At 46.3% G+C, this 24,860-nt stretch overlaps 1 protein-coding gene and 1 non-coding gene across 5 annotated transcripts in view; both read right to left on the bottom strand.

Annotated features, from left to right (window-relative positions):
- The window catches only part of ATG16L1 (autophagy related 16 like 1), a 37,752-nt gene extending 13,717 nt beyond the window's left edge, over positions 1-24,035 (bottom strand). The window contains exons 1-11 of one of the 4 annotated variants that reach the window (XM_044913772.1): positions 23,784-24,035; positions 20,207-20,300; positions 16,097-16,202; positions 15,311-15,384; positions 14,180-14,431; positions 9,298-9,363; positions 6,625-6,711; positions 5,911-5,967; positions 5,649-5,696; positions 4,925-5,027; positions 1,425-1,530 (exon numbers count right to left, since the gene is read on the bottom strand). In XM_044913772.1, the coding sequence (XP_044769707.1) occupies positions 1,425-1,530; positions 4,925-5,027; positions 5,649-5,696; positions 5,911-5,967; positions 6,625-6,711; positions 9,298-9,363; positions 14,180-14,431; positions 15,311-15,384; positions 16,097-16,202; positions 20,207-20,300; positions 23,784-23,898 (1,108 nt within the window). In that variant the 5' untranslated portion in view covers positions 23,899-24,035. The remainder of the gene's footprint in view (positions 1-1,424; positions 1,531-4,924; positions 5,028-5,648; positions 5,697-5,910; positions 5,968-6,624; positions 6,712-9,297; positions 9,364-14,179; positions 14,432-15,310; positions 15,385-16,096; positions 16,203-20,206; positions 20,301-23,783) is intronic. The other 3 variants (XM_021679030.1, XM_021679031.1, XM_044913773.1) reach the window with 3 other exon arrangements.
- On the bottom strand, positions 3,743-4,017 carry LOC123324495. The gene has a single exon (XR_006539858.1).
- Positions 24,036-24,860: the final 825 nt, after the last annotated feature.

Here is a 24,860-nt window from a genome sequence, read left to right as displayed (position 1 = left end):
AGGTGTTTCTGGGTAAAACGGCACAAATTTTCATGGGCTTCAACTACCTGTATCTGCCAGGGATTTAACTATGGAGTCACTTTCCAGAAAAAAAAAAAAGACCAGGGCAGACAAATTTGATGCTTTATTGATAATCTATTATAACCAAAGGGATCAATAGATTGCTCTTGCTCTAAACATACCAAAAGTAGTCACCCACATGCTTCTTCAGCCGCTCTATAGCTCAGGGGAGGCCACAGTGGGAAGAAAGGGCTTTGCAGTCAGAAGACCCAGTTCAGGTCCTGGTTCTGCCACCCCCTTGCCACCCTAATCAGTTACCAGCCATGTAAATCAACTATGTAAATCAAGGAGTTGTCTCTGAGTTTTCATGTTTTCGTCTTGTCAAGTAGGGGCGATACCCACCTTTTAAACTGCACAGGGCTGTGGTGAGGATCGGGGGAAATAACGCAGACAAAGGCCTGCTGGATCTACTTCTTGTTGGACAGTGGGCATGTAAGTGCTACAACTATGGAAAGCTGACAAAGTGGTTCTTATTAAAATCTTCAGCCTTGGGGCGCCTGGGTGGCTCAGTTGGTTAAGCGACTGCCTTCGGCTCAGGTCATGATCCTGGAGTCCCTGGATCAAGTCCCGCATCGGGCTCCCTGCTCGGCAGCGAGCTTGCTTCTTCCTCTGACCCTCCCCCCTCTCATGTGCTCGCGCTCTCTCTCTCTCTCTCATTCTGTCTCAAATAAATAAATAAAATCTTTAAAAAAAAAAAAAAATCTTCAGCCTTATTCCTCAACCTTGCTGTATTAAAAAAAAAACCATGAGATTTAACTAAATCTCAAAATGCTGAAATTGAGCTATCCCCAGCTTCAGAATTCTAAGAGATGCATTAAGTCCCATTTCCTGTTTTAATGCTTCCCATCTGAGTACTCTGAAGCCGCTTCTGAAACAAGGTCTTGATCTTCCGGCCCTTGATGATAAGCGGCTTGTTGAATACATTTTTCCTGAAAGATACACCCCTCTTTTTAGTCTCAAGCTTAGATGTGACCTCAATCTTTTCCCCTAGGCCAAAGCCACTGGTGTTATTAAATGCACACACCTCAGCTCAATGTATAGTTTAATTCTAAAGTCTACGACTTTAAGACTTTTTATTTTGCTTCTAAAACCTGTATTATTATCTTGGAAGATGTTCTAATTATATCTGAGAAAACATAAACACTAACGAATCCATAACTTAAGAGCATTTTCTAGTCACTACTTTAAAACCCCGAACAAATACCCACTCAGCTATAGCATCTGAGATGGTGATAATGCTTTGGTCAGGTAATTCCTTACACAAAATACAGGCTATTTGAAGAAGGTGAATGATTTAAAGATTGCCTGAAAGCAAGGTCAACCAGATGTCACCAATGCAGGCTCTTTGCACTCTGGGGTCTCACCTCCAAACACTTCCCAAAGCTTAACTCTCCGATCCATGCCTCCTGTGGCCAGCAGCCGGGAGCCTGGACTGAACTGCACAGCGTTGACTTCCCCATCGTGAGCATCCTGCAAGACAAGCACCCTGCTTCAACCCCCATCACGGTCATTCCCGAGAGAAAGCCCAGTACAAATGAACACTCTGGATGCCTAACCAAAGGTGTTACGACACTCATCCAGAAATGAAGGAGATCTGCTCATAAACTAACTTGGATTCCTAGCCCAGGGTCTCCTAAGATTGTTACCATTTTATTCTTATAGTTACAGTTCCACTTATTTAAATACATTGCAACCTTCTTAAAGAGTATTCAAAATCCCCGTAGACTAACTGCCTAAAGTTTCTCTTTGCATTAATTTTATTTCTTCTTAAGAAAAATGAAATTTCAGTCTATCTTCTACTATGATCTTAATAGCTTAAAAGTAAGCCTCTGATTAACTGCCTCTCTTTTGGTCCAGATTATGTTAATGCTACATGCTAAACTATGTAGTCAAAGTACAGCATGGCTTCTCATGATAAAGTCTTTATGGGCTTTCCTAATGTGAGAATATCCTCATATGGAGTCCTAATACGAGCAGATACCAGTCCTGCTACTATACATCAGTGCTACAGTGGGATTCTATTCAGTTCTGGAAACGATACAGCACTAGTGTGTACTAGTAGGGTCACTTTTGCCAAGTTTAACTTTCTGAAGTCTCAGCTCAGTTGCTCATCTATAGAAAAGGACTTCCGCCAAGTTGTGTGACCCAGGACTGTGCCTGATCGTGAATAGGCCTTCAATAAAATAGGTGTCACTTGGGAGAATTTGAATTCTTCACAGGGAAGAATGCCTGGGTGGCTCAGTCGGTTAAGCGTCTGCCTTCGGCTCAGGTCATGATCCCCGGGTCCTGGGATTTAGCCCCTCGTTGGGCTCCCTGCTCAGTGGGGAGTCTGCTTCTCCCTCTCCCCCTGCCTGCTGCTTCCCCTGCTTGTGCTCTCTGTCAAATAAATAAATAAAATCTTTAAAAAAATAAATTCTTCACAGGGAAATTTTTTTTCTCTAAAAGTTTAATTATTTTGGAGAGAGAGAGAGCGCACACAGGGAAGGGACAGAGGGGAAGGGAGAGAATCCCAAGCAGACTCCCCACTGAGTGCGGAGCTTAACAGAGAGCTTGATCTCAGGACCCCGAGCCGATGACCTGAGCTGAAATCAAGAGTCAGACTCTTAATCAACTGAGCCACCCAGGCACCCCTTCGCAGGGAAATTTTTGAGACTGGCATCCAAACTAGAACAATCTGAAAAGATGGCATCTTTTTTTGTGTTCAAGATGGCAAGGGAAATGGAGTAAAAAGCATGCCCTCCTAGAATGGGAGAAAAGAATACCAGATGTCACTAAAACCTCTCCTAAAGGACTATGGGGGCGCCTGGGTGGCTCAGTCGGTTGGGCGTCCAACTGAGCCCCACATCAGGCTCTGTGTTCAGCAGGGAGTCCGCTTGGAACTCTCTCTCTCCCTCCGCCCCCCCCCACCCTCTCTAAAATAAATAAATCTTAAAAAAAACAAAAAACAAAAAACAGACTATGGATGCTGAAATCTTTATGAACTACAATGTCTGGGATTTGCTTTAAATTGCTCTGGCAAAAGTGTGTGGGGCAGAGAGAATAAAACTTCCAGACGCAGCTAACTGGGGCTGCCTGACAGGATGATGGATGATGGGACCTGGAAGTTCTTTTACTCCCTATCACACAAATGTTGGAAAATTTCCATAATAAAAAGGGAAAAAAAAGACTGTGGAAAATGTGGATTATAAATATTAGATTATTAAACAGGTCATTGGGGGGGCGCCTGGGTGGCTCAGTCGTTAAGCGTCTGCCTTCGGCTCACGTCATGATCCCAGGGTCCTGGGATCGAGCCCCAAATCGGGCTCCCAGCTCCGCGGGAAGCCTGCTTCTCCCACTCCCCCTGCTTGTGTTCCCTCTCTCGCTGTGTCTCTGTCAAATAAATAAAATCTTTAAAAAATAAATAAATAAATAAAAATAAACAGGTCATCAATCACTTGCCTAAAACATCATTTTGGGAAAACAAAATCTTATTGTCACATTTGCTTGGGACTGAAAACGATGTCTGAAATATTATCGAAAGCATGACTATTAACTGACTGGGATATAAACATCACTTTATTTTGCTTGGTGATCTGATCCTGACCCAGCCCTCGTGTCCCACTGCTGAAAAGCTGGTGACCTACCTTTTTGCCTCCATGTGATTCCCTTCCTTTTCTTTTTTTTTATATCTTTCTACTTAAGAGGTCTCAGATTGAAAACTTGAGATCATGCACCATCACACCCATGACTGCCGCTCTTCAATCTCCTGCATAGCTGGTTCTGTTGGATATTTGTCAGCTGTGAACTGTATCCTCTCAGAAACACACGCTGACAGAATCCCAAATTATCAGCTGCTCCATTATCCCATACACACGACTTCAATGTGACAGGAAAAAACAATGGGCTGCTGGGAGTTGAGGGCAAGGAAGGGGCTGTGACATTAAGTGCAATCAGACCTTTTACCAATCATCACTGACCTCCAGGGACTCACAGGAGTGGAACAGAAAGGGGCCTTAATGGTCCCCAGGCCAACTCCTCATCCAGAGGGAGACTCTCTTTGTGACATACAAGGTGGTTAAATCACTCAGCCGGTTCACTGTGGGGAAATCTCTACTCGATTCCTCCTATGCCTGGAACTGTAAGCCTTCCCCATATAAGTTCCCTCCCACTTTTACAGTGAGTCTTTCTCTCCCCTGAAAGCTGGCTCCTCTAACTCACCCCATGTAATCCACGAGTCAGCCCAGCTATCTGGGCTCTGCCTCTCCATCCCCCCGCCCCGACCCCCACCTGCCAGGCCCGAGTCAGGTACCCCGCATTTCCCCAGCCTGAATCCATTTCTGCTCAGTGTCCCCAGCTGGGACCTGCTTATTCTTTTCTACTAGCACCCAGCTCTGAACTCCAGCTGAGAGCCCAGCATCACAGTGTCCTCTGCCCAGGACTGTCTCCTACTTCCAACCTTGTGCTCCTAACAAAGGGAAGTCACACAGATATGGGTATAATTCACGGAGCAAACAGCTGCCCTTACCCACCTTCTAAAACAGACTACCGACTAGAATCTCACTCTAGATTGGAGCCCACCAGTGATAACATGACACAAATTACTGTAACTTCTCACCAGCCCTAGTTCCTTCTCCCGTGTCCCATCTTCTCATGCTAGCGATTCTCTCTCAGCCAGTCCTGTATTACTGAAAATGTTTGTAATAAATTCTGTCCCTAAGCAAAATGTATCAAACCCTTCCATCAGACACAGCCAACAGGTGTAAAAGCTTGCTATTGCTCTAAATAAAATAACAGAAAGCTAGCTGCTGTAGAGAATGGACCCTTGAACGGTCAAGCTCGGTTAGCACACAAGGCTTGGTGGCACGTGGGGTTCAACCGCACTTACGAAGACACACGTCGCTGCTGTTGGCACTCTCACTTCTTTGCTAGAACCAGGATGAGGATCCACATTATCCTGGGGAACTGGAAACGAAGAGACAGAGCGCCTCCTAAGAAGTAACATAAAGGAAAATATTAGGATTACACAAGGCTTCCTGTCCACCAAACGCCCAGGAGGGATTCAAAGACAACTTTTGACAGTAGCTTCCTCTCCCTCCTAGACTCTTCGAACCACAGAACAATTCACCCAACCAGAGGCATCCTCACCCAAACGATACCCGGAGAGGGATCCAGCACATACCTGTACCTCTTACTAACTCATGGACTCCAAAACCCAACACTGAAAAGCAATCCCCCAGAACTGCTTCCCAGCCAATAAACTGCTGCAAAAACGTTCTCAACGTAATATAACTGCCTGCTCCAAGGGAGCTCATTTGTATTCTGATAAGACTACTTCAAGGTCACGTCTACACCTAGCTACGATCATTCTCAGCGTACAGTGTGGCCAAGGCGGAGTCGAATGCATGCCAGAGGAGAGAGGGAGGAGAGCGTGACTGCTGTGCAGGGCTCAACCTAACCGTCACCCGCTCAAGAGGCTGACAGCGCTCCCAGGAACATGCACAGCGGCCTGGGAGACGCAAGCACATCCAACGAAGGGGATGAAGCGGCAATCAGCACAATCATCAAGGAGCCACGCTCACATGCCGGGCTGAGAAGGTAATTCTTTTCACCTGGCAGCATCAGGAGAGTGATGTCCCAGAAGGGGAGACTCGGACAGACTAAAGGTAAGGCCAGATCAGCACGCAGCGAGAGTAAGAGAAAGAAAATGGAGGAAAAAAGGAAGAAGCTAGGTGAAAAGCTGAAGTCAAAGCATCTGTACGCTCGGCACCACAGAAATTTTGGTATATGTTTAAAAAATGGTGATAAATCATATACAATACTTATGAATATTCACACATATTAACAAGGAAAGGTGAAAGTTTTCTAACCTACCCAAAGATATTAGTGATAGAATCCAGAAGGCCTCCAGCAGGCTGCGAGAGTCGCTTACTAAAGAGGAGGGAGGATAGGTTTAAACCTTAGAAACGTTTTGCCCATGATTCATCAATAAAAACAGTCCATAAAAATAGGTACCTGGGAGTATGTTTCCCATCGAGTCCCCAAACCCCAGCGAAGAAACCCCTCAGAGGAGCAAACCATCAGAAAACAGGGGGAAGGCAAGAGGGAGGACCCAGCTTCGTTAGTTTTAAAAGACACGAGGTTCCCTCGCATTAAATTAACTGTCCTAGAAACTGTGCTTTAGACAATGACTCGGGCAATCTGACCTAACAGTGTTGGCTGTTAACAACCAATCCCCATCCTTTCAGTCCTGCTTTATGCAGCAAAGAGAAAAAATCCTGGAACCCAAGTACGAAGCAAACAGTATGATCTAAATACTCATCCCAACAAGGTGTAACTGTCCATCTTGTGGGAAGCCACCACCTCACAGGGTGGTGGCAGCACTAGGGGGGCTTGCTTCCCATGACAAGGTGACCTAAGGAAGATGGAGACACTCAGGAGCCCACCATCTCCACAGCTGTGCAGGCAGGAGGGGCCGGGCGCTCCAGCGAGGGGCCTGGATGCATCGAGCTGCTCCTGCCGCGGCCACAAACGTGCTGTCAGACTGCAGCGTGAGCGCTCCTTTCCTGGCCCACGCCGGCTACTTACCTGGTCGCTCTGCTGATGGCCCGCACGGGAGACGTCTCCTCCGTGTGATCAGAGGTTTCGTCCACAATGACTTCAATGTCATCATCCCTGGAAAGAAGGGCAAGAGGCCAAGTCTGTGATCCTGCTCGGCAGGAGCTTTGTGGTGAATCTGTTCCGCAAAGGCCAGCACCGTCTCCTGGTCACACGCAGCCTACGCGACTTGGCTGTGACAGAGACGGCCAAGGGCTCTCTGGAGAAAAAGGAACAGCCGCGCTCTGAACGACACGAAAAGAAACGTTTAACCTATTGACATCAAATCCAGAATTCCAGCTGAAAATACCTTTAAAAGTGATCTTTTGATCCTCTGAGGTGTAAACATTGCTCCCACTTGGAAAGCAAGGAAAGAATGATCTATTAAGTCTAGAACCAGGCATCCAGTGCCAACGGAGATTCTTTCCTTCAGGCCAGGTTCATGGCTAAGGGCCCCTGCACACAAACAACTGGACCACAGTGCTCGCCAAGAACAGTTCCCACGCGATGGGTTGAGCATGGCACAGACGACGGCTGGGGCGGCTCTGGAGCACAAGGAAATGACAGGGCAAGGAGGACATCCAGGTGAGTAAGAAAACGGTTTGCTGGAAGGGCAATGGAGTCAATGGTTGCATTAACATCGGCTTTAAATACTGCCTTAATAATAGAAGCAGGAAAGCCAAATCTCAACACAATTCATTTTTGACTCTGGGTATTTTATGCTTAGGTTGCAACACTTGGTGCTTCTCACGTTTCGGGAGTCCATCATGCTTCACGTGAAATAATCAAGCCACAGAAATGCCCTGTTGTTTACCCGCCTTATCCCGCCAGATACAAAGCACCTCTGGAATTCACCCCACCCCCTTTTTTCTGGTTGGGGGGGGGAAGGCAAGTAATTATTTTGGTCTTAATGACCTCCTACCGAGTTGCAACCAGAAGTAAAGTAATAAAACGTAACAACCCAAGCCTTTATCACCTAATGTTAGGACTCCTTAGAACTTGAGAGCAAGATTTTTCCATGATTAATTATCCGGATTATGTAAATATATACTTAACTTGTTACCAAGCAAGTTAAACCAAGTCAATTTGTTTTCCTTGGCTATTGATTTTAGGCTTCCACGCAACTGACCCCAGTCTAGGCCAGGATGTAGGGGAGAACAAAGGCAGGCCTGAAGAAAGAGAACAAGGCTGGCCTTTCTTTTCTTCGTGGTTGCGGTTTGGGGGAGTCACTCGTGTCCACACAAGGGTGACAGCAGAGCGGCAGAGACAGCAAGAGTAGCGACCTGGAGCCGAGCCTATGCAAACGCTTTCAGAACGCGACAGACATGAAGACACTTGGAACTGTGCAAAGACCCAGGGCCACAAGAAAATACCAGGATGTGGCAACTGGTTATCACAACCCTTCAAAGATAGAAATGTCCTTTGCCCCAGAAACTCCACTCTTTGGGAAGCACAGAGACAACAAACAGGCGTTTACAGTCAGGCACTCCCAGGTCAGCTTCGCTTGGCCCCTTTCTACGAGCTCTTGGGCAGCATGCTTGACCTAAGTTGTGTCACACCCAGTCATCTGTTTATGCTACAGTTGGGAGGCAGACAAATGATGCTTTTGTAAGCTGTCATTTCTAGGTCAATCATTTATTTACTTTATAGTGTCAGGAAAATACATCTGAGATTTATTTTCCACATGTGAGGGTATAGAAAAAGTGTACGTATTCTAAATCTAAAGCACAGCCTTGGTATGAAAACCTTTTTTCTCCTTATAAATTAACACCTTGTCTGGTGGATGGCTCCTCTAATTGAATTCAAACCAGTCCCCTCCGTTTATAAGAAAACAAAAAACAGGGGCGCCTGGGTGGCTCAGTCGTTGGGCGTCTGCCTTCGGCTCAGGTCATGATATCCAGGTCCTGGGATCGAGCCCTGCATCGGGCTCCCTGCTCGGTGGGGAGTCTGCTTCTCCCTCTCCCTCTCCCCACTGCTCCTACTCTCTCTCTCTCTGTCTCAAATGAATAAATTAAAAAAAAAAAATTCTAAAAGAAAACAAAAAACATTTTAAAACCCAGTAAATCACAATTCTAACACTATATTCCGGAATCTTTTTCAGTAGAAAAGGAACACACCGTGAACTAGAAGCAAAGGGAATTCAGTCATTAAACTATCCACCACTCTTAACACAAAGCTTCAGATCTTGGGGAAGATCCTCCGCCCCAACTCCAGATCGGGGAAAGTTCCAAAGAGATTCAATCCCTTTTGCTCCCAGAAACGGCTGTTTTCAGTTAGGCTTCAGAGGTTTGCCCACACCTCCACTCAAAGTCACACACCATGCAAGAACGGAGAGCAAAAGAAAGAACCCCAGCCCAGCGACACACTCCAAGAGGCCCAGCGAGGGGTAGAAAATGGATCAAGGTGTCAAGAGGGAAGCAGCAAGGCAGTCATTCATTCAGGGTGCAGAAGTCATCCATTCACAGGGCGCCAAAGCTGGTGAGGAGGAGGAGCTGCAGCAACCTTCGGGGAGGTAACGAGTGTGTTTAGTGGCTCCCTTGCATCTTTTAGTTTCCTTTCTACAAACTATAAAACGGTTTTACAGAAATAAGGCCATGATAAAACCACTTTAAAAGCGCAAATCCAACCACTAAGAGCAGTTGTGATTGGAATAGCTCTACTTACTGTTCAACGGGCAGAGGTTCCTTTGCTGCTTCTGCAAGCTCCTTCTGCAGCCGGGCTTGCCGCCTCCTAGCAAAGGAAGCCACTAGTTAGGTCTGCTTCAACAAAGCACGGCGTCTCAGCCCTCAGTGAACTCCTAGCTCTGCTAACACATCAGAATACTCCATCAGTGCACCTAAAATAAATGCCCTGGGCCAAGATACCAAAGTCCCAAACCCACACCAGTAACATCAGTAAGGAACCCTGTTAGAAAGGGTTCCAGAGCAAAGCCCCGAAGAGGGATTATGTCATCAGAGAAAGCAGTGAACTGGCAAGGGAGAAGCCTGCCCGTCGTGACCCGGGGCCTCTCAGGAGAGTCAGGTTTACCCAGGGTTAGTCACCATCAAGAGCCGGCTTTCTGCAGCAAGTAGTCTGACACCAACATATCAAGAGCATGGAAAGTGAACAGTTAAGATTTACTTAGAATTTACTTGTCTCTGACTTGGTATTGGTATTGTTATCTCCAGGGTTTAACTCATTCAATCCTTGTAACAGGGCTTTGAGATTCAGCACTACTTTACAGATAAGGAAACTGAGGTATGAGATTCTTGAACTGTCAAAATGCACATGGCTTCACTTACCAGGGCTGGACACAGACGTCTCGGCTGTGGACCAATTTTTTTTTTTTTTTTAAGATTATTTATTTCTGGGGGAGAGGGGCAGAAGGAGAGGGAGTAAGAGAAACCTCAAGCAGACTCCCCACTGAGCGTGAAGCCCCACATGGGGCTCAATCCCAGGACCCTGAGATCATGAACTGAGCCGAAAATCAAGAGTAGGTGGCTGATTAACTGACTGAGCCACCCAGGCACCCCTCAGCTGTGGACAAATTTTTATGTGGCCAAACAGTCAAGTCCACTATTTCCCCTTGTCAGAATAATTTCTAAAACTGTCTCTCCCCAAGTCCTAAATGCAGGATCTCCTCCATTTTTACCCTTGGCCTCGTTTTCTCTTCCATGGCAATTTCATCTCTAACTGTGGTTTCACTCTCTATGTGGAGAACCCCTAATCCAGAACTCTAGCACTGCTATTAAGCCCCAGTCAAGAATTCTGCTGGAATTTTTTTTGTAAAGCTTCTACCACAGTGTTAATTCTCAAAACAGGGAGAAGTCCTCTAGGTGGCATATCTGAATCATGGGAAGGGATGAGGTCACAGCTTATACTCCTAATTTTATTATATTAAAAAAAATTTTTTTTAATTTATTTGACAGAGAGAAAGAGAGCACAAGCAGGGGGAGTGGCAGCAAGAGAGGGAGAAGCAGGCTTCCCACTGAGAGGGAAGCCCGACTCAGGGCTCAATCCCAGCACCCTGGGATCATGATCTGAGCTGAAGGCAGACGCTTAAGTGACTGAACCACCCAGGCGCCCCCATTTTTTTTTTTTTTTAAGATTTATAGATTTGAGAGAGAACGAGCGCGAGTGCGCGTGCACACATACAAACAAGTGGGAGGAGGGGCAGAGGGGGAGAGGGAGAAGCAGACTCCCCCCTGAGCATGAAGCCCGATGCAGGGCTCAATCTCACGACGCTTAGATCAGGACCTGAGCCAAAATCAAGAGGCAGACACTTAACCGACTGAGCGACCTAAGTGCTACATTCTTAAATTTTATATCTGGAAGATGAAAACTAAGTTTTACAGGACAAATGACAAAGCTTAATAATTTTTTCTTAGCTGAAATAGATGACCCATGAACCACCTTTGAGGGAAAACCAGAATCTCAGTGTGGGGCATGTAACAACTAGTCTACCCGAAAGGCACCTGCTGTAAGGGAGGGATAAAGGATAGACCTAGGGTCACAGGCAGGACAAAGCAGCTCCTCCTTCATTAAAATAACCGAAAAGAAAGCACCTTCTTTAATAGTTCAAATATTCCCCAAGTGCATCCGATACATCAGCCACTGTGACCATGAAGACAAATACCTCAGCCTAGTGAGGGAGGCAGAACATGAACAGCTACTTCAAAACATGAAATGTGCCATGCTATCAGTCAGGTAAACAAAGGCTACTAGAAGGAGAACATCTAACCTGGGGATCGGCAGGAAGGAGGGAAAGCTTCTAAGGAGTAAAGTCTGAGCAAAATGAAGAAACCTCAGGCTCCGCCTACGCAATCAGATGAGAATACACCCAGGGGCAAATCCCTAGGAAAACATTCCAAAGGAAGGAACAAGGGCAAACATGTAATATGCCTTGCACCCCCATGTTCAATAGCAAGTCTGTATTATTCTCCTGTCCACTGTGATGACCAAGGACCTTCCTTAGCTTAACCACATGCCTGCCTGCTTCTCCCTCAGCAGGTGTTCAACACACTGCACTGACTTCCAGGTGACCCTGGTGAGTTCCCTGCCTTTAAGCTGTCTAAGGACTCCACAGCATAGGCCAAGCTATTTTACTTAAACATGAGGGGCGCCTGGCTGGCTTGGTCAGTAGAGCACGTGACTCTCGATCCTGGGGTTGTGAGTTTGAGCCCCATGTTGGGTGTAGAGATTGCTTAAAAATAAAATCTTAAAAAAAAAAAATGTAAACACAAGACAGAATAAAAAAGGACAGCTCATTTTTTAATACGACAGAAACTTAAAAAAGTTAGAAAATACAGAGAAGTATAAAATGAGAAAAAAAAAGCCACAGTCTCACCACGAAGAAATAAACACCATTAACGGTATAATTCCTTTTTAATCTTCCGAATTCATTCAAATTTTGCATCATGTCCTATGAAAAGATTTCCTATCTTATTTTCAGTTATATTAATTATATGCATTTTCTCGAGTCACTAAATACTCCTAAGACGTGTATTTTTGGATGACTTTGTAAAACTGCACTGTATGAAAATATAACAATTTATTTCTCCCCGTAGGGAGATACTGCTTATTTTTCAATACTATGAGTAATGTGCCATCACAAAATAATACCCGTGACCAAGTCTCAGGACTTGCTTAGGATGAAGTCCAACAAGTGGGAACACTTCTCAGGTCACGCCCAGGTGCCCTTCAGGTGGTGGTGGAATGGGCTTCCCATGGACAATGTGAAGGGGCTTCCCCCTTCCTCCCAACAGCCCTCTGGGCCAGCTTCCCTGACCGCAAGGACACCTGCTTTCAGCAACTCCCTGTGCCTCATGTCTGTCTGTCTGAGGGCTCGCCTGTCTTATTAGCTCCACGTTAGGATATTTACATGACAATCGCATGTCCTCCTTGATTATTTCTGTGTTAAGAAATCTGAAAATTTTATACAGTCCACTTTTTATTTCTATTATTTTTAATGTTTGGAAAGTACTCATACTATTTAGAAATTTTTCATAAAGAGCAGATAATCACATTTTTTTACCTCTACCTTATGTTTTCAGTTTTTATACAGATTCTGAAATCAACTTGAACATTTGGTAGGATTAGTAATCATTATTACTTACGACACTTCTATTTTCATTCTTTTAGATTAATTGCAACAATCTTCTCAAATCCTAAACTACAGACATGGCTTTAAAATCGTTATGTTCTAATCTGTTGACCACTCAGTGTTGGTTTTCTTGGTGGGTTTTCTTAGGCTTTCTAGGTGGATGAGCATGAGCCCCAACCCTTTCTAGTGGCCTTGCATTCCGTGTCCTATCCGGTCAGATGGCCAAAACATTGGTCAGAGTTGGGAGACAGTGAGCCCTTCCTTCTTCTGTTCCTGGTTTCGATATGTATGTTAGACTCTCCGTGGGAATTTTCAACACACACATTTCCCTCCACCAAGACCGACTCCTGGTGTCTAGGGTGGAAGGCCTCCCTGTTAAGAACCCTATGGGCTGTTGGTTGCAGACAGGTGTTTTTATTAAAAGCTTTTGTTCCAAGTTCAAGGGTTTTTATCAGGACTGGGAACTGAATTTGAGCAAATGGCATTTTTGGGCTCTACTAAAGTGGCTCTATAGTTTATCATCCAAGGTGATAGATTTAATTGATTTCCAGATACACCATCTTTTAATTCCTGGGATAAATCCTAGGACTGCAGTAAATTAAAAAAAAAAAAAAAAAAAGGTACTGGGGCACTTGGGTGGCTCAGTCAGTTAAGCATCTGACTCTTGATTTCAGCTCAGGTCATTATCTCAGGGTTGTGGGATGGAGCCCAGTATCAGTCTCTGCACTGGGTGTGGAGCCTGAGATTTTTCTCTCCTCCTCTGCTCCCCCCACCTACCCCTCGTGCATGTACACACTCTCTTAAAAAAAAAAAAAGGTACCAGTGAATCTTAGGAATTTCACATCTATATTTCGTGAGATTAGACTGTAGTCTTCTTGTTATACTACCAAGAGCCTTGGTATGGGTATGAATGGTTTTATAAAATTAGGGATGGGGGCAATTCCAATCTTTTTCTAATTCTGATTGACCTTTTTTTTAAAAAATATTTTATTTGAGAGAGAGACATAGCAAGAGAGGGAACACAAGCAGGGGGAGTGTGAGAGGGAGAAGCAGGCTTCCGCGGGGAGCAGGGAGCCCGATGTGGGGCTCGATCCCAGGACCCTGGGATCATGACCTGAGCCAAAGGCAGACGCTTAACGACTGAGCCACCCAGGCGCCCCCTGATTGACCTTCTATTGTTCAAGAATTAGCTTTTCTTCTTGAAACACTGAAAAGAATTCACTGGCAAAAACTGTATGGGCCAAAGCTCTTTTGGAAGGTAGTCCTCCACTCAGCTGTAAAACTGTTCTTATACACGCAAATCTGTTTTACACGCACCACTGCGATTTCTGATTTTATTAGTGTTTTCTGGCCAGCTGTCCCATTCTCCCTCATCAGAGCTGACAGGTTCATTTTTGTCTTTTCAGAGAACCAGGCTCTACTTTATTAAAAATGGAAACCACTACCTGTGGACTGATGTCCCACCTTGAATCTTTTTCATTCTCTGCATTTAGGCGATTGGCTTCCTGGGCTTTCTCGGCCATCCACCTGGTGACCAGCTCCTGGTTCTCTTCAGTAGTTTTCCTCAGTTTCTCCTCCAAGGCAGTAAACGTGATCTGCAGGGCATCATATTCGTCCTTCAGAGTCTGGTTGGCTCTTTCGAGGTCCTGAAGCTTACTGCGTAGTTCTTGGCACTCCGTCTCCAGGTCAGAGATAGTCTGCAAGCATTCTGCAATTCTGAAAGCGGGACGTGGAGAAGAGGAATGGGGCCTCTCCGGAGCCCCATGAGGAGCCAGAGCACCTGGCCAGGTGCTGGAGCTCTGTGAGCATGGGCCCCCTACAATAACCTTAGCCATCACACCAGGTGCCACGGAGGACTCTTCACATTTTTGAACATCTCATTTAGCCAAGCCTAGCCCCAGTGGTTTACAGGACAAGCCCATTAGGAGAGGAATTACCTAGGGTGAAATTCATCCAGGGGATGACTAGAAAAGCAGGATCTGAAAAGGGAACTTTTGATGCCTAAATAGAGTACTAACAGGGGCTTAAAAGGAGGCTAGAAATTCTGCACATTCCATCGGTTCTATCACTCAATGAGCAAAGATGCCTTTCTAAGCCTTTAGAGACCCCTGTCTGCCAAGCAAGGGAAAAAGGCATAGATGAAACCCAGGCTCCCCTCCAGCTCAAAGGTCCTAGGATTTGGAATCCCAGGTTTCTCCCTGATCAAGGATTATCCTGCCGACAAACTCATCCCTGTTTCCAAGGGCCACAGGCTCACATACCCTGGCCCCATCTCCACCACAGAAGATGCCAGCTCTCCTATGCAGTGGCCACAGGGAGAGCCACGAATGCTTCGGGGACACTCACAAGGGCCAAGGGTACCTCCCAGCAGCATACTGGCAACCTGGAAGATTGAGGGCACTGTCCTTGCCTCTGCCATCCTTAGAGCAGGTAGAAAAAAATCCTAGGCTATGCAGGCATAGAAATGACACTCTTGCTGAGTCCCCTGTGGTGACCATTTGTCAGCAATCACCACTGGCCCCGCCCACAAAAGTACAGTAAAACAGAGAGTGGAACTCCATGGCCAGCCCCAGAGGAGGTGTCGTCTCTACTCACTTTGCTTCATTCATCTGCATCTCCCTGTCCTTCTGCTGCATTTGGTTATTCAGGTCAATCACCAATTGAGCTAACTGGGGGAGAAGAACACTTGCATCAGTGAGAGATTTCAGGACCTCAGCAGGAAACTAAACAACAGTGGGCTCTTTTATTTTTAAGAAAGAAAAGGTGCCCTGCTGGGTTGGGCCAAGGCACCAGGAAGAAACGAGCTGGGTGGCAGCGAGGAGCAGGAGGGTCAATGGGGATGCTCACGGGAACAACGGGAAATATCACAGGTCACTGCCAGGTTCCCGCTGAGGACCCGTCTGTCCCCGCCACCGCAGCCACCTTTCACGCTCTTCAGCTGATAAAATGATCAATTCAGCTGCACTGATGAGAACTTGCATTTTCTCATAATTTGCCATCAAACAGCCACCCAGGATTAACACAGCCCAGGACTTTTTTTTATAATGAATTTTTCAGAAATTGCAGGGTTCACTCTCAAACACTTTAGGAAGGTATTAGTGAGATCTGCCCTGGAACAGGCAGCAGGCTTCTTTCATTCGGAAGTTTCTCCACTTGGACCTTTCATGCCACCTGGGAGTGTGGCGCCCGGCAGTTAGCGCAGTGGCTTGCCCTCTTGCTGACGGAGGGAAAGCCCTCAGCTTTCTGGATGCGGTGTTCCCAGAGACAGTACGATGCCTCATGTAGCCAGAATGGCTGCAGATTCTAGTGCCAGTACCCGCCCGCCTGTTCTCCCCACCGCGGGGCCCACACAGAGCAGAGGCGAGGAGGGGCTATCGGTACCTCCCCACGCTTCTTGTGTAGTTCGGTCAGTTCTTCTTGGTGTTTAATCCTCAGCTGGGCCATCTCTTGTAGCTGACTATCATTCCAGGCACCATCGTGTCCGGGACTAAGTCCCCAAACCAGGCAGATGAAGGAACGTGCAAAAAAGAGAGGAAAGGAAAAAAAAAAAATCAGACCCCAAACCTCTTCAGTCCGGCAGTGACACAGTAACCTCAGAATTTCGAACCTGTACATGACAACACAGCCAATAAAGCTGTTCACTTTCTCCGGGCCCAGGTGGTTCTAGGCCACTACAGACCTGAAGTAGAAGGTAGGAAACATGAGACACACGGTCAAATAAACCAACCACAACCCAAGCCACAGGTCGTGTCAGAAACAAAGCATGGATTCCAGATGAGGTTTCGGTAAACGTGGAGGAGACAACAAGGTCCAGTCACTTGACAAATGTTTGAGTGCCAACTATGTGCCAGGCGGTGACCTTGGACCCGGGGAGAAGGCAGTGAACACAAAGCTTTGCTCTCAGGCGACCGATAACCGGTTAAGAGCAGACAGACAACAAATAAGTAAACACGTGGGGTCCAGCGGTCAGACGCGCCGTGAAGAGAAACTAAGCAGGGTAAAGGGGACAGAGCAACAGGGCTCCTGTTCCGAGCAGGGCACTCAGAGAAGGCTTCTCTGAGAGAACATCACTGCAGACCGGAAGAAAGTAAGGAGCAAGCCACGCGGCTCCTGGAGGCTGCGCCCTCCCGCGCAGAGGGAACGTCGAGGGTCAGAAAGGCCTGGAGAAGGCGGCACAGCTGGTGTCCTCGGAGAAAGTACGAGCGGAGCCCTGCGTGCAGGAGGGTAGACAAGACAGGCAGGGAGGAGGTGGGGAGACCATGCAGAGCCTCCCAGGCTCCTCTAGGGACCATGACTGGAAGACGCTGCAGTGCTGTGAGCAGAGGAATAACAAGTTGTAAAAGGACTGCCATGGTGCTGAGTGGAGAGCAGACGGCCGGGGGGGCAGGGGCAGAACACGGAGACCTGTTAGCGAGCTGTCCAAAGGCCAGCTCAGCTCAAGCTGGTAGCAGTAGAGGCAGTGAGGTGCGGTCAGACCCTAGATCCGTTCTGAAGAGACAGCCCACAGCATCTGCCTTTTGAGTTAGCTGTGCAGTCTAAGAGAAAGGCGGGAGACGATGAGGACCCCTAGGCTCTGGGCCTGAGCAACTGAGAAAAATGCAGATGCCACCTACTGAGATGGGGAGGACTAGGGCTTGGGAGGAGGCCTGAAGAGTGCAGTGTGGACACCCAAGGGGGTGTGTGGAGTGGAAACCGGGTACCGGAGTCTGCATGTCAAGTACAGAGGTCCAAGCCAGAGGCGGACAAGTAGAAGCTGTCAGCAGACAGACATATCTGAAGCCACAGAACTCAGCTCAGACGCCCCCAACAGTCGATGTAGTTTGGGAGACTTGGCGGGGTTTGCATCCCACGTCAGAAATAGCAGGTGACTGAACTGTGCGTTTTCAGTTCAGGACCAGGGTTTCGGCTGCAGCTACACAGGAGAACCATCAGATGACAGACATTTAAGCCACCACCCAGGGAAAGCACAAGATGGAGACACTGGGAAAGCAGGACACCAGCCCCCAAAGGGAGGGGGACAAGAGCCCCTTCCATACGCCCTATCATAAACAAGAGGGGAAAGGGAGCAGTGTGACACCCCCTCCTGACGTCACCCTTGATGTCTAAAGGTATTTTTAAGACATGTTCTAAGCCCATCCTAATACCTCATCCTTTGAGGCAACCTAATACTTCCCCAATCTTCGCCCACGAAGTAGAAGCCAAGAGATTAGAAAGTGGAACACACTGTACAAGAAGCCATCCTAAATTAGGCAGGACTAGAAATTATTTTTATCAAATCCTCTTATGTTAATGCAAAGCACTGTGAAATATCCTAATGTAAAACTAGTCCCTTCTCTAAAGAGCAGGGCACTCACTGCACGCCTGGTGCTGCAGATGGACTCCGGAGCAGCCATGGTCTAAAGCAGTGATTCTCAGGATCACCCAATTACAGATTATGGGCTTTACCACCCCCCCCCCCCGACTTTCTGAAACAGTAGGTCTGGTGTGGGGCCCAAGATTCTGTATTTCTAACAATTTGCCAGATGCTACCATCAAGGAAGCACACACAGAAAATGCCTGGAATTAACTACTTCGTGCTACAATCTATGCAGAAAGCAAAGGGATTAAGACACTTCAGAAGGGACTCAGATAATTATTGATCCAGATAAAGCTTTTTAAGCATCGGTTGTAGTGTTTTAAGAATAACTAGGATAATACGGACAGAACTTAAGGAGAGACAGAAGGGAGAAAGAAACCACCAGGCCCATCTTCTGTAAATGGCACCTTATGGCACCATCAAACACCCCCTCGGGCTGGTCTCCCCCACTGGACTAAGGGACAGACCCACAAGAGCGTGTGAGTGAAGAATGAACATGCCTGAGTGAGTGACTACCAACGAGGAGGGGCAGGACACTGAGGGAAAAAGGAATCATAGATGACTTGTGGAAAATAAAGAAAACCATTAATAGAAACAAGGCGGTCAGGAGGAGAGGCCTGATTAGGAACTCGAGTTTTTAGGAAAGGAAGGACCTGCAATTAAATTACCATTCCAGTGATATTCAGTCAAAAGAATTGTTGTATATTTATTTATAGCAACTTTTCAAGCAAATGAGCTTGACTGACCAAGAAAGGATAGAGAAATATAGTCACCAAGAGTCTAACTAGGTAGAAACAAACTATTTCAAGTTTTCAGTTGATTGAATTTAGATGAAAAAGGTAAAATGGCATTTTCTATACCTAATATTGACCAGAACATTGCAACTAATATTTTAAATACTACAGTAGGCCTCCCAGGGCCACAGGCCAAGAACGATTGCTTGAATTTATTACTAAGCAAGGACAGAACCTGGGCTGGGCCATCTGTTCCTCTTTCCCCCTCTGGTCAGCCATGAGACCAGATGAGGAAACATGGATGGCAGGCAGTTATAGAGCAGATTTAGCTACAGGTATAAATAAATTCGGCTATACCTCGCATTTCTGGGCTTAAAAAAACTCTTAAATTACTACCAACTTATTCTTACAGTTGCTGTTAGCTGATATGCAAAAAAGTACATAAATTCTAGAGCAATAATGGGTACTGTTCCCATATGGACCCTCAAATTTAATATGCAAACATGATAAACATCTGGAAAAAGACAGTAAGACTATAGAATGATTTTATTTAAACTGTTTTTGATAAAGTCTGACTTTGGATTTTTTTGGACCATGACCCTCAAAAAGAAATACAGCTTACGGGGTACCTGGGTGGCTCAGCCAGTTAGGTGTCTGCCTTCAGCTCAGGTCATGATCCCGGGGGTCCTGGGATCGAGACCTGAGTTGGGCTCCCTGCTCAGCAGGGAGTCTGCTTCTCCCTCTCCCTCTAACCCTCCCCCTGCTCATGCGTACTCTCTCTCAATAAGAAAAAAACCTTAAAAAGAAAAAAAAAAGAAATAGTTTGCATGAATGACCCACGTAAACACATCAAACTCCCCACCATGAACACATATGTTCGTATTTAATGAAACAATACTTATCCTTTCTATTAAAATGCAGGTGTTTCCTAACCTTTCTTAAAAAAAAAAAAGCTTGCTGCAACCTGCTAGCTTAATTTCACACTCTATTAAAATATGATGAAAACCACTGAACTTAAAAAGGATCAAATAGACCTGTGTTGTATAAAAAGCACTTTATGCACCAGTCAATCCTGTATTAACAAGATCTATGTAAATTTGCTCAAGAATGCTTACTGGTGTGATTATTTAGAAAAAGCGAACGCAGTAGACTGAAGGAGGAATTGGCCCAGTTACCTGCCTTGAGTGACTTCTCAGGGTTACAGCACCTACTGATAAGCCTTCTGGGTGGGTACGTACCCTCAGAGAGGATTTTAGTTACTTGCTTCACAAGTTCTTATCTGAAAGGAACTGACAAAAAGTGGAGCACAGAAACAGTACCTCTCAATGAGAGAAGTGACAGCTGAACTGAGACCCGTTTCAACTGAAGAGACACAAGCAACACAGGATAGTTTCAAAATACCTTATCTCATGCCTGTTGGGGATGTCATGCTTTTCAGCTTGTAGCTTATGGGCCAGCACTGAATGAAGATCTGACTTTTCTAGCAACTTGTTATCTATTAAAAAGGAAAAGAAGAAGAAATAAATTATTTATTATAACCAATGTACACCTTATAACTACTTAATATCCTATAAATATCTGGACCAAAAAAACCAACAGGGGACAGCTGGGTAGGTTTCACTTTCATTAGGTGTCAAAGTACCAGGTGCTGCCCTTTGACAGCAATTGTAGCAACTGTCCAAAACCCAGGAACATACACTCCTTCGAAGCTTCTTGGCCTAAGCACGAATGGGCCAGCCAAAGGAACCTGTGGAAACATCCCTACAAGAATGTCCCGCACTTACCTATGTTTATCTCAGGAGTCAAAAAACAAAACAAAAAAACCCAAACACACTGGAAAAATGAAATGTTATGCACCTCTAAGCAACGTGAAAGAGCTTTACCCTATTATTACATTTGGAAAATGTAATTTTTAGATCAGGGCACTAGAGATACAAATATGGACAAGGAGCTCAAGTATAGCAGAGGATCAAGTATAAAAAGAACTAGGAGAGTAATCTTTATTCATATGCTTGGACGGTTTTACAGGTGAAGATGACAGAGTCCAGGCAGGAGGGCTAGCAGTTATCTCGCAAGTGGATAGAAATGAAAGTTGGAACCAACACATGAAAGAGCAGAATGAAAAATTCAGACCTTTTCTTAGTGGCAATGGTAAAAGATTTTAAAAGCAGGCAGTGACATAAACAGACATTTACTAGTAAGAAGTCAAAGATTATTCTGAAGTTCCTTGCTCAGGCGACTGGCTGTAAGATGCTAATTGTCAAAGAACACAAGAGTGGAGAACCTAAGGAAGAATATGAATTTTCTTTCTGAAAATAACAAATGTGACAGGAAACATGGTGCAGGAATTCAAAGTACAAGTAGTTAGGAATGACAGTCACACAGGAACTGGCAAGGTGGGAGGGGGCACGAAGCAAAATAAGAGATTGATCATGGGAAACTTGTTGAACAGCTACATTTGATGGGGACTGTCACAAATCCTAAAAGTCTGAGATTAGAACTGCTCCAGAACAAAATTTTGATAGGGTTTATGCTACTGAATATTGCTGTTGGAAGGGTTTATTTTTCTTCTTAAAGAGTCTTGAGTCTCACTTCTCTTTTATATATGGAAATGGAACTCCTGGGAAGAAACAGAAATATTCTTGATTTAGATTAATTTAATCAAGCAGTTCAGCAGAACAGGGAAGTATGGTTCCAACCCTGGGTGTTCACTCACATCAAAGGGTTCTAATAAGATCTTCAAAATGTCACACCAGAGCTGGGCGCCCTGTGATATGAGGTCTTTCAAAGGACAGGAGGTATTCAAGAGGGACCCTCCCTAAAAGTCCCTCTCACTAAAAAGAAGGATCTAGCTGAAGGGAAGCTGCCACCTGTCCTTACAGTCTCTTTTCAGCTTTCTCTTTAGGTTCAGAGGCAGGGGCTGAACTTGAACTTGACTGGCCTGGGAAGGCAAGAGGAGAGGAGTGAAGGTGTTCCACAGGCAAAATGGAAGTGACCCCCCAAATGTCAATCGCTGACCTAAAGAAAAAAACTCTAATAGGCAAAGGCTGTCTTGCTTTCCAGCCCCCTAACCGCCTCTCATATCAGTCTGGGCTCCTAGCCCCTCAGGCATGCACTATTTATCACAGCTGTTTAATGATGTGTTCCCTCTCCAGGATGATCATCTTCTGATCTTTCTCCTACATCCTCCCCCCTCCCATCAAAATGACTATTTTCAATGCAGAAAAACCATTCAATCTCTGTCAATGCAATTACAGCAATTTCTGTTTATAGACTATTTCGTAAATGGCTTTCAGAGCACTTATACACAGCTTTTACAAAGCAGGCAGGGCAAGCTCCGCCCCTTTTATAGATGCAGCAAACCAGACTCAGAAAGGTAAGTGAAAAGATCAGTAAGATGTGGAGTCAGACTTCCAGCCCAATGTGACTGTAAGTGTATTTTAGCTTTTAAGACAAAGCACCCAATAAACACCTGACCACCTCAATTTATATAACCCATGTGGGCATCACGTTTGAGTGGGAGGGGCTTTCTGTGCTTCTGGCTGTGAGGATCTCTTAGAGTACAAGGAATTAGCACAACAGAGGTACATCATCTCGCTTTTCTTCCCATCGTTTTAAGAGGGTGGGTTCAGTGAAAGCAAGAAAGGGTCATTTCTTCGGAACCCCAGTGAGAAAAACAAAATGCGAAAGTTAGGAGCCATCAAGTCTGTGTTCAAATCCAGGCTCCAACACGAATCTGTTTTGCCTACCCAAAGAAGTCTTAATCTCTCTCAGCATCAGTTTCCTCATGTGTAAGAAAGGCAGTAGGACCCGCTTCACAGAATTTTCGAGAAGATAAAGAGAAATAACACATGCCGCATATTTACCAAACACTCAAACCACTCTGCACATTAGAAATACTTGGAGAGGGGCGCCTGGGTGGCTCAGTCGGTTGAGCAGCTGCCTTTGGCTCAGGTCATGGTCCCAGGGTCCTGGGATCGAGTCCTGCATCAGGCTCCCTGCTCAGCGGGGAGCCTGCTTCTCCCTCTCCCTGCCTCTCTGCCTACTTGTGCTCTCTATCTCTCTGTCAAATAAATGAATAAAATCTTTGAAAAAAAAAAATACTTGGAGAGCATCAAAAAACACTCATACCCGTGTCCCACCCTTACTTACTGCAATTTAATTGGTCTGGGCTTTTTAATTTTTTAAAAGATCCAGGTGGTACTAATGTGCACATCAGTTTGGGAACCACTGATTTAGCACAATCAGAATTCATTAACAGGCGACTATTACTTTGAATCTCATCATCAACATTAACTCCAGACTTTTGTCAGGCTTACTTCAAGGGGTAGATGGTACCGAAGGACCGAAGAAAGCCCATTTCTCTCCCCAAATGTGTCGTTCATTAGTTACGTAAAATTGGGGAGGGGGCAAGGAAATGCTCATGAGGACTCATCTAAGGGTACGAACATTTTTGTATTCAAACTGCAGACAGGGGTGGGGAGAGGAGAAAACCTCTTTCATATTGAAGTTTCCAGTAACGATGTCCCAACCAACCAGTAGGACTCAAAATGTGTACCAGTTAAAGAACACCAAGATGGAGTAAAAACGAGAGGTCTGAGGAATCAAAAGCTGAACATTTCATCACACTCAGAGAACAATGTTAATTACGCGAGTAAATGCTTAGTCTGTGACCGTTTCAATAACACGAGGCCCAGAACTGGACGTTTCTGGAGCTTATTCAAGCACACAAGCATTGATGCTGGGATAACAAGCACAAGCACGAACGGTGCCTGCCCACGAAGAACACACAATTAAGTAGGGAAAGCCCTCTAAAGTCAAAGAGGGTAAGATCCAAAAAAAAGGCAGGATTTGTGGGGCCGCCGCAAGGCGCGCGGGCGACGCCAAGGGTCGGCCAACGGCTCCTGCTGGCGCCCAGCGTGCTGCAGCGGGGCCCACCCGCCAGCCCGCCCGGCCCCCGGGCCCGCCCGCCGCTCACACTGCAGGATGATCTCTTCGAATGCCTGCCGCTGCAGCCGGTCCCGCCGCCTCAGCTCCTCCGAAATGTGGCGCTTCCAACGGGGGAAGTCGGCGGCGCGGAGGCCCGACGACATTTCGCGCGCTGCCCCGGCGCCTTAGCGCCGCCAATCCGAGGAGGGGCAGGCGGCCGCGGGCCGCAGCATAGGCGACCAGCGGACGCCGGAAGGCCGGCGGCCCAGAGCTCACTTCCACGCACAGGCCGCCCCCAATGCCGTCCGGGACGGTCTTCCGGCTCCTGCCGGAAAGGGTTTTGGTCAGGGCCGGAAAACCCGCCTCCTCACCCGACGTCTTACGCCACACGCACGCGCGTGCCTGGTGGCGGCGCAAGGCGCTGGCTAATGACGCCCTCCCGAGGCCGGAAGCGCAGGGGGTAGAGAGGCGGCCGCTGGGAGGCGTGCGGGCTACGCCGGAGCCTCGGCTGTTCGCGAGAAGGGGACAGGGAAGGAGCCGCCTGTCAGTTTACGTTTCCTCGCTGCCTTCCCCCGATTTATATATTTTTTGGCCTGCCTTTCTTTTCTGTATCGCCTCACTTTACAAGAAGTGGGGGCCACTCCCCACACAGTAACTGAATGACCCTAGATGAGTGGCAATCTTGCAAAGCCTCAATTTCCTAATCTGTAAAACGGGGACCCTAATGATAACCCTTTTCAGGGTTGCCGTGAGGATTAGAAGGAATAACCTATGTAATGCAGTGAGCGCTATGCCTGGTGCATTGCAAGCCTCACTTCACCTAGACCCCCGGTATCTTCCTATCCAAATGTCTGGCTGCTTTATTCTTTGGCAAGAGTGTCCCATTGCCCTTGGGAATAGGTTTTTTACAATGAAGAGATGGAATGCAAAGAACAGTTAAAGAAAAATGTGAATAGATTGGCTATGTTAATAATTAGAAACCTAGAAATTACTGCCTAACAGTAAACGGGTTCTTAGAAGGTAATCTAAGGGTGGGGACATGAACAGGACTTTGAAAGAGTAAAAGGACAGTTTGCCAGTGGATACTGAAGGTGGTCCATGGAAGATAGACTCTTGAGAAGATGGC

Source organism: Neomonachus schauinslandi, chromosome 3, assembly GCF_002201575.2.
Source record: "Neomonachus schauinslandi chromosome 3, ASM220157v2, whole genome shotgun sequence".
Lineage (NCBI taxonomy): Eukaryota > Metazoa > Chordata > Mammalia > Carnivora > Phocidae > Neomonachus > Neomonachus schauinslandi.
The sequence above is the reverse complement of the archived record's forward strand: the minus strand, read 5'-3'. Positions and strand labels throughout refer to the sequence as shown.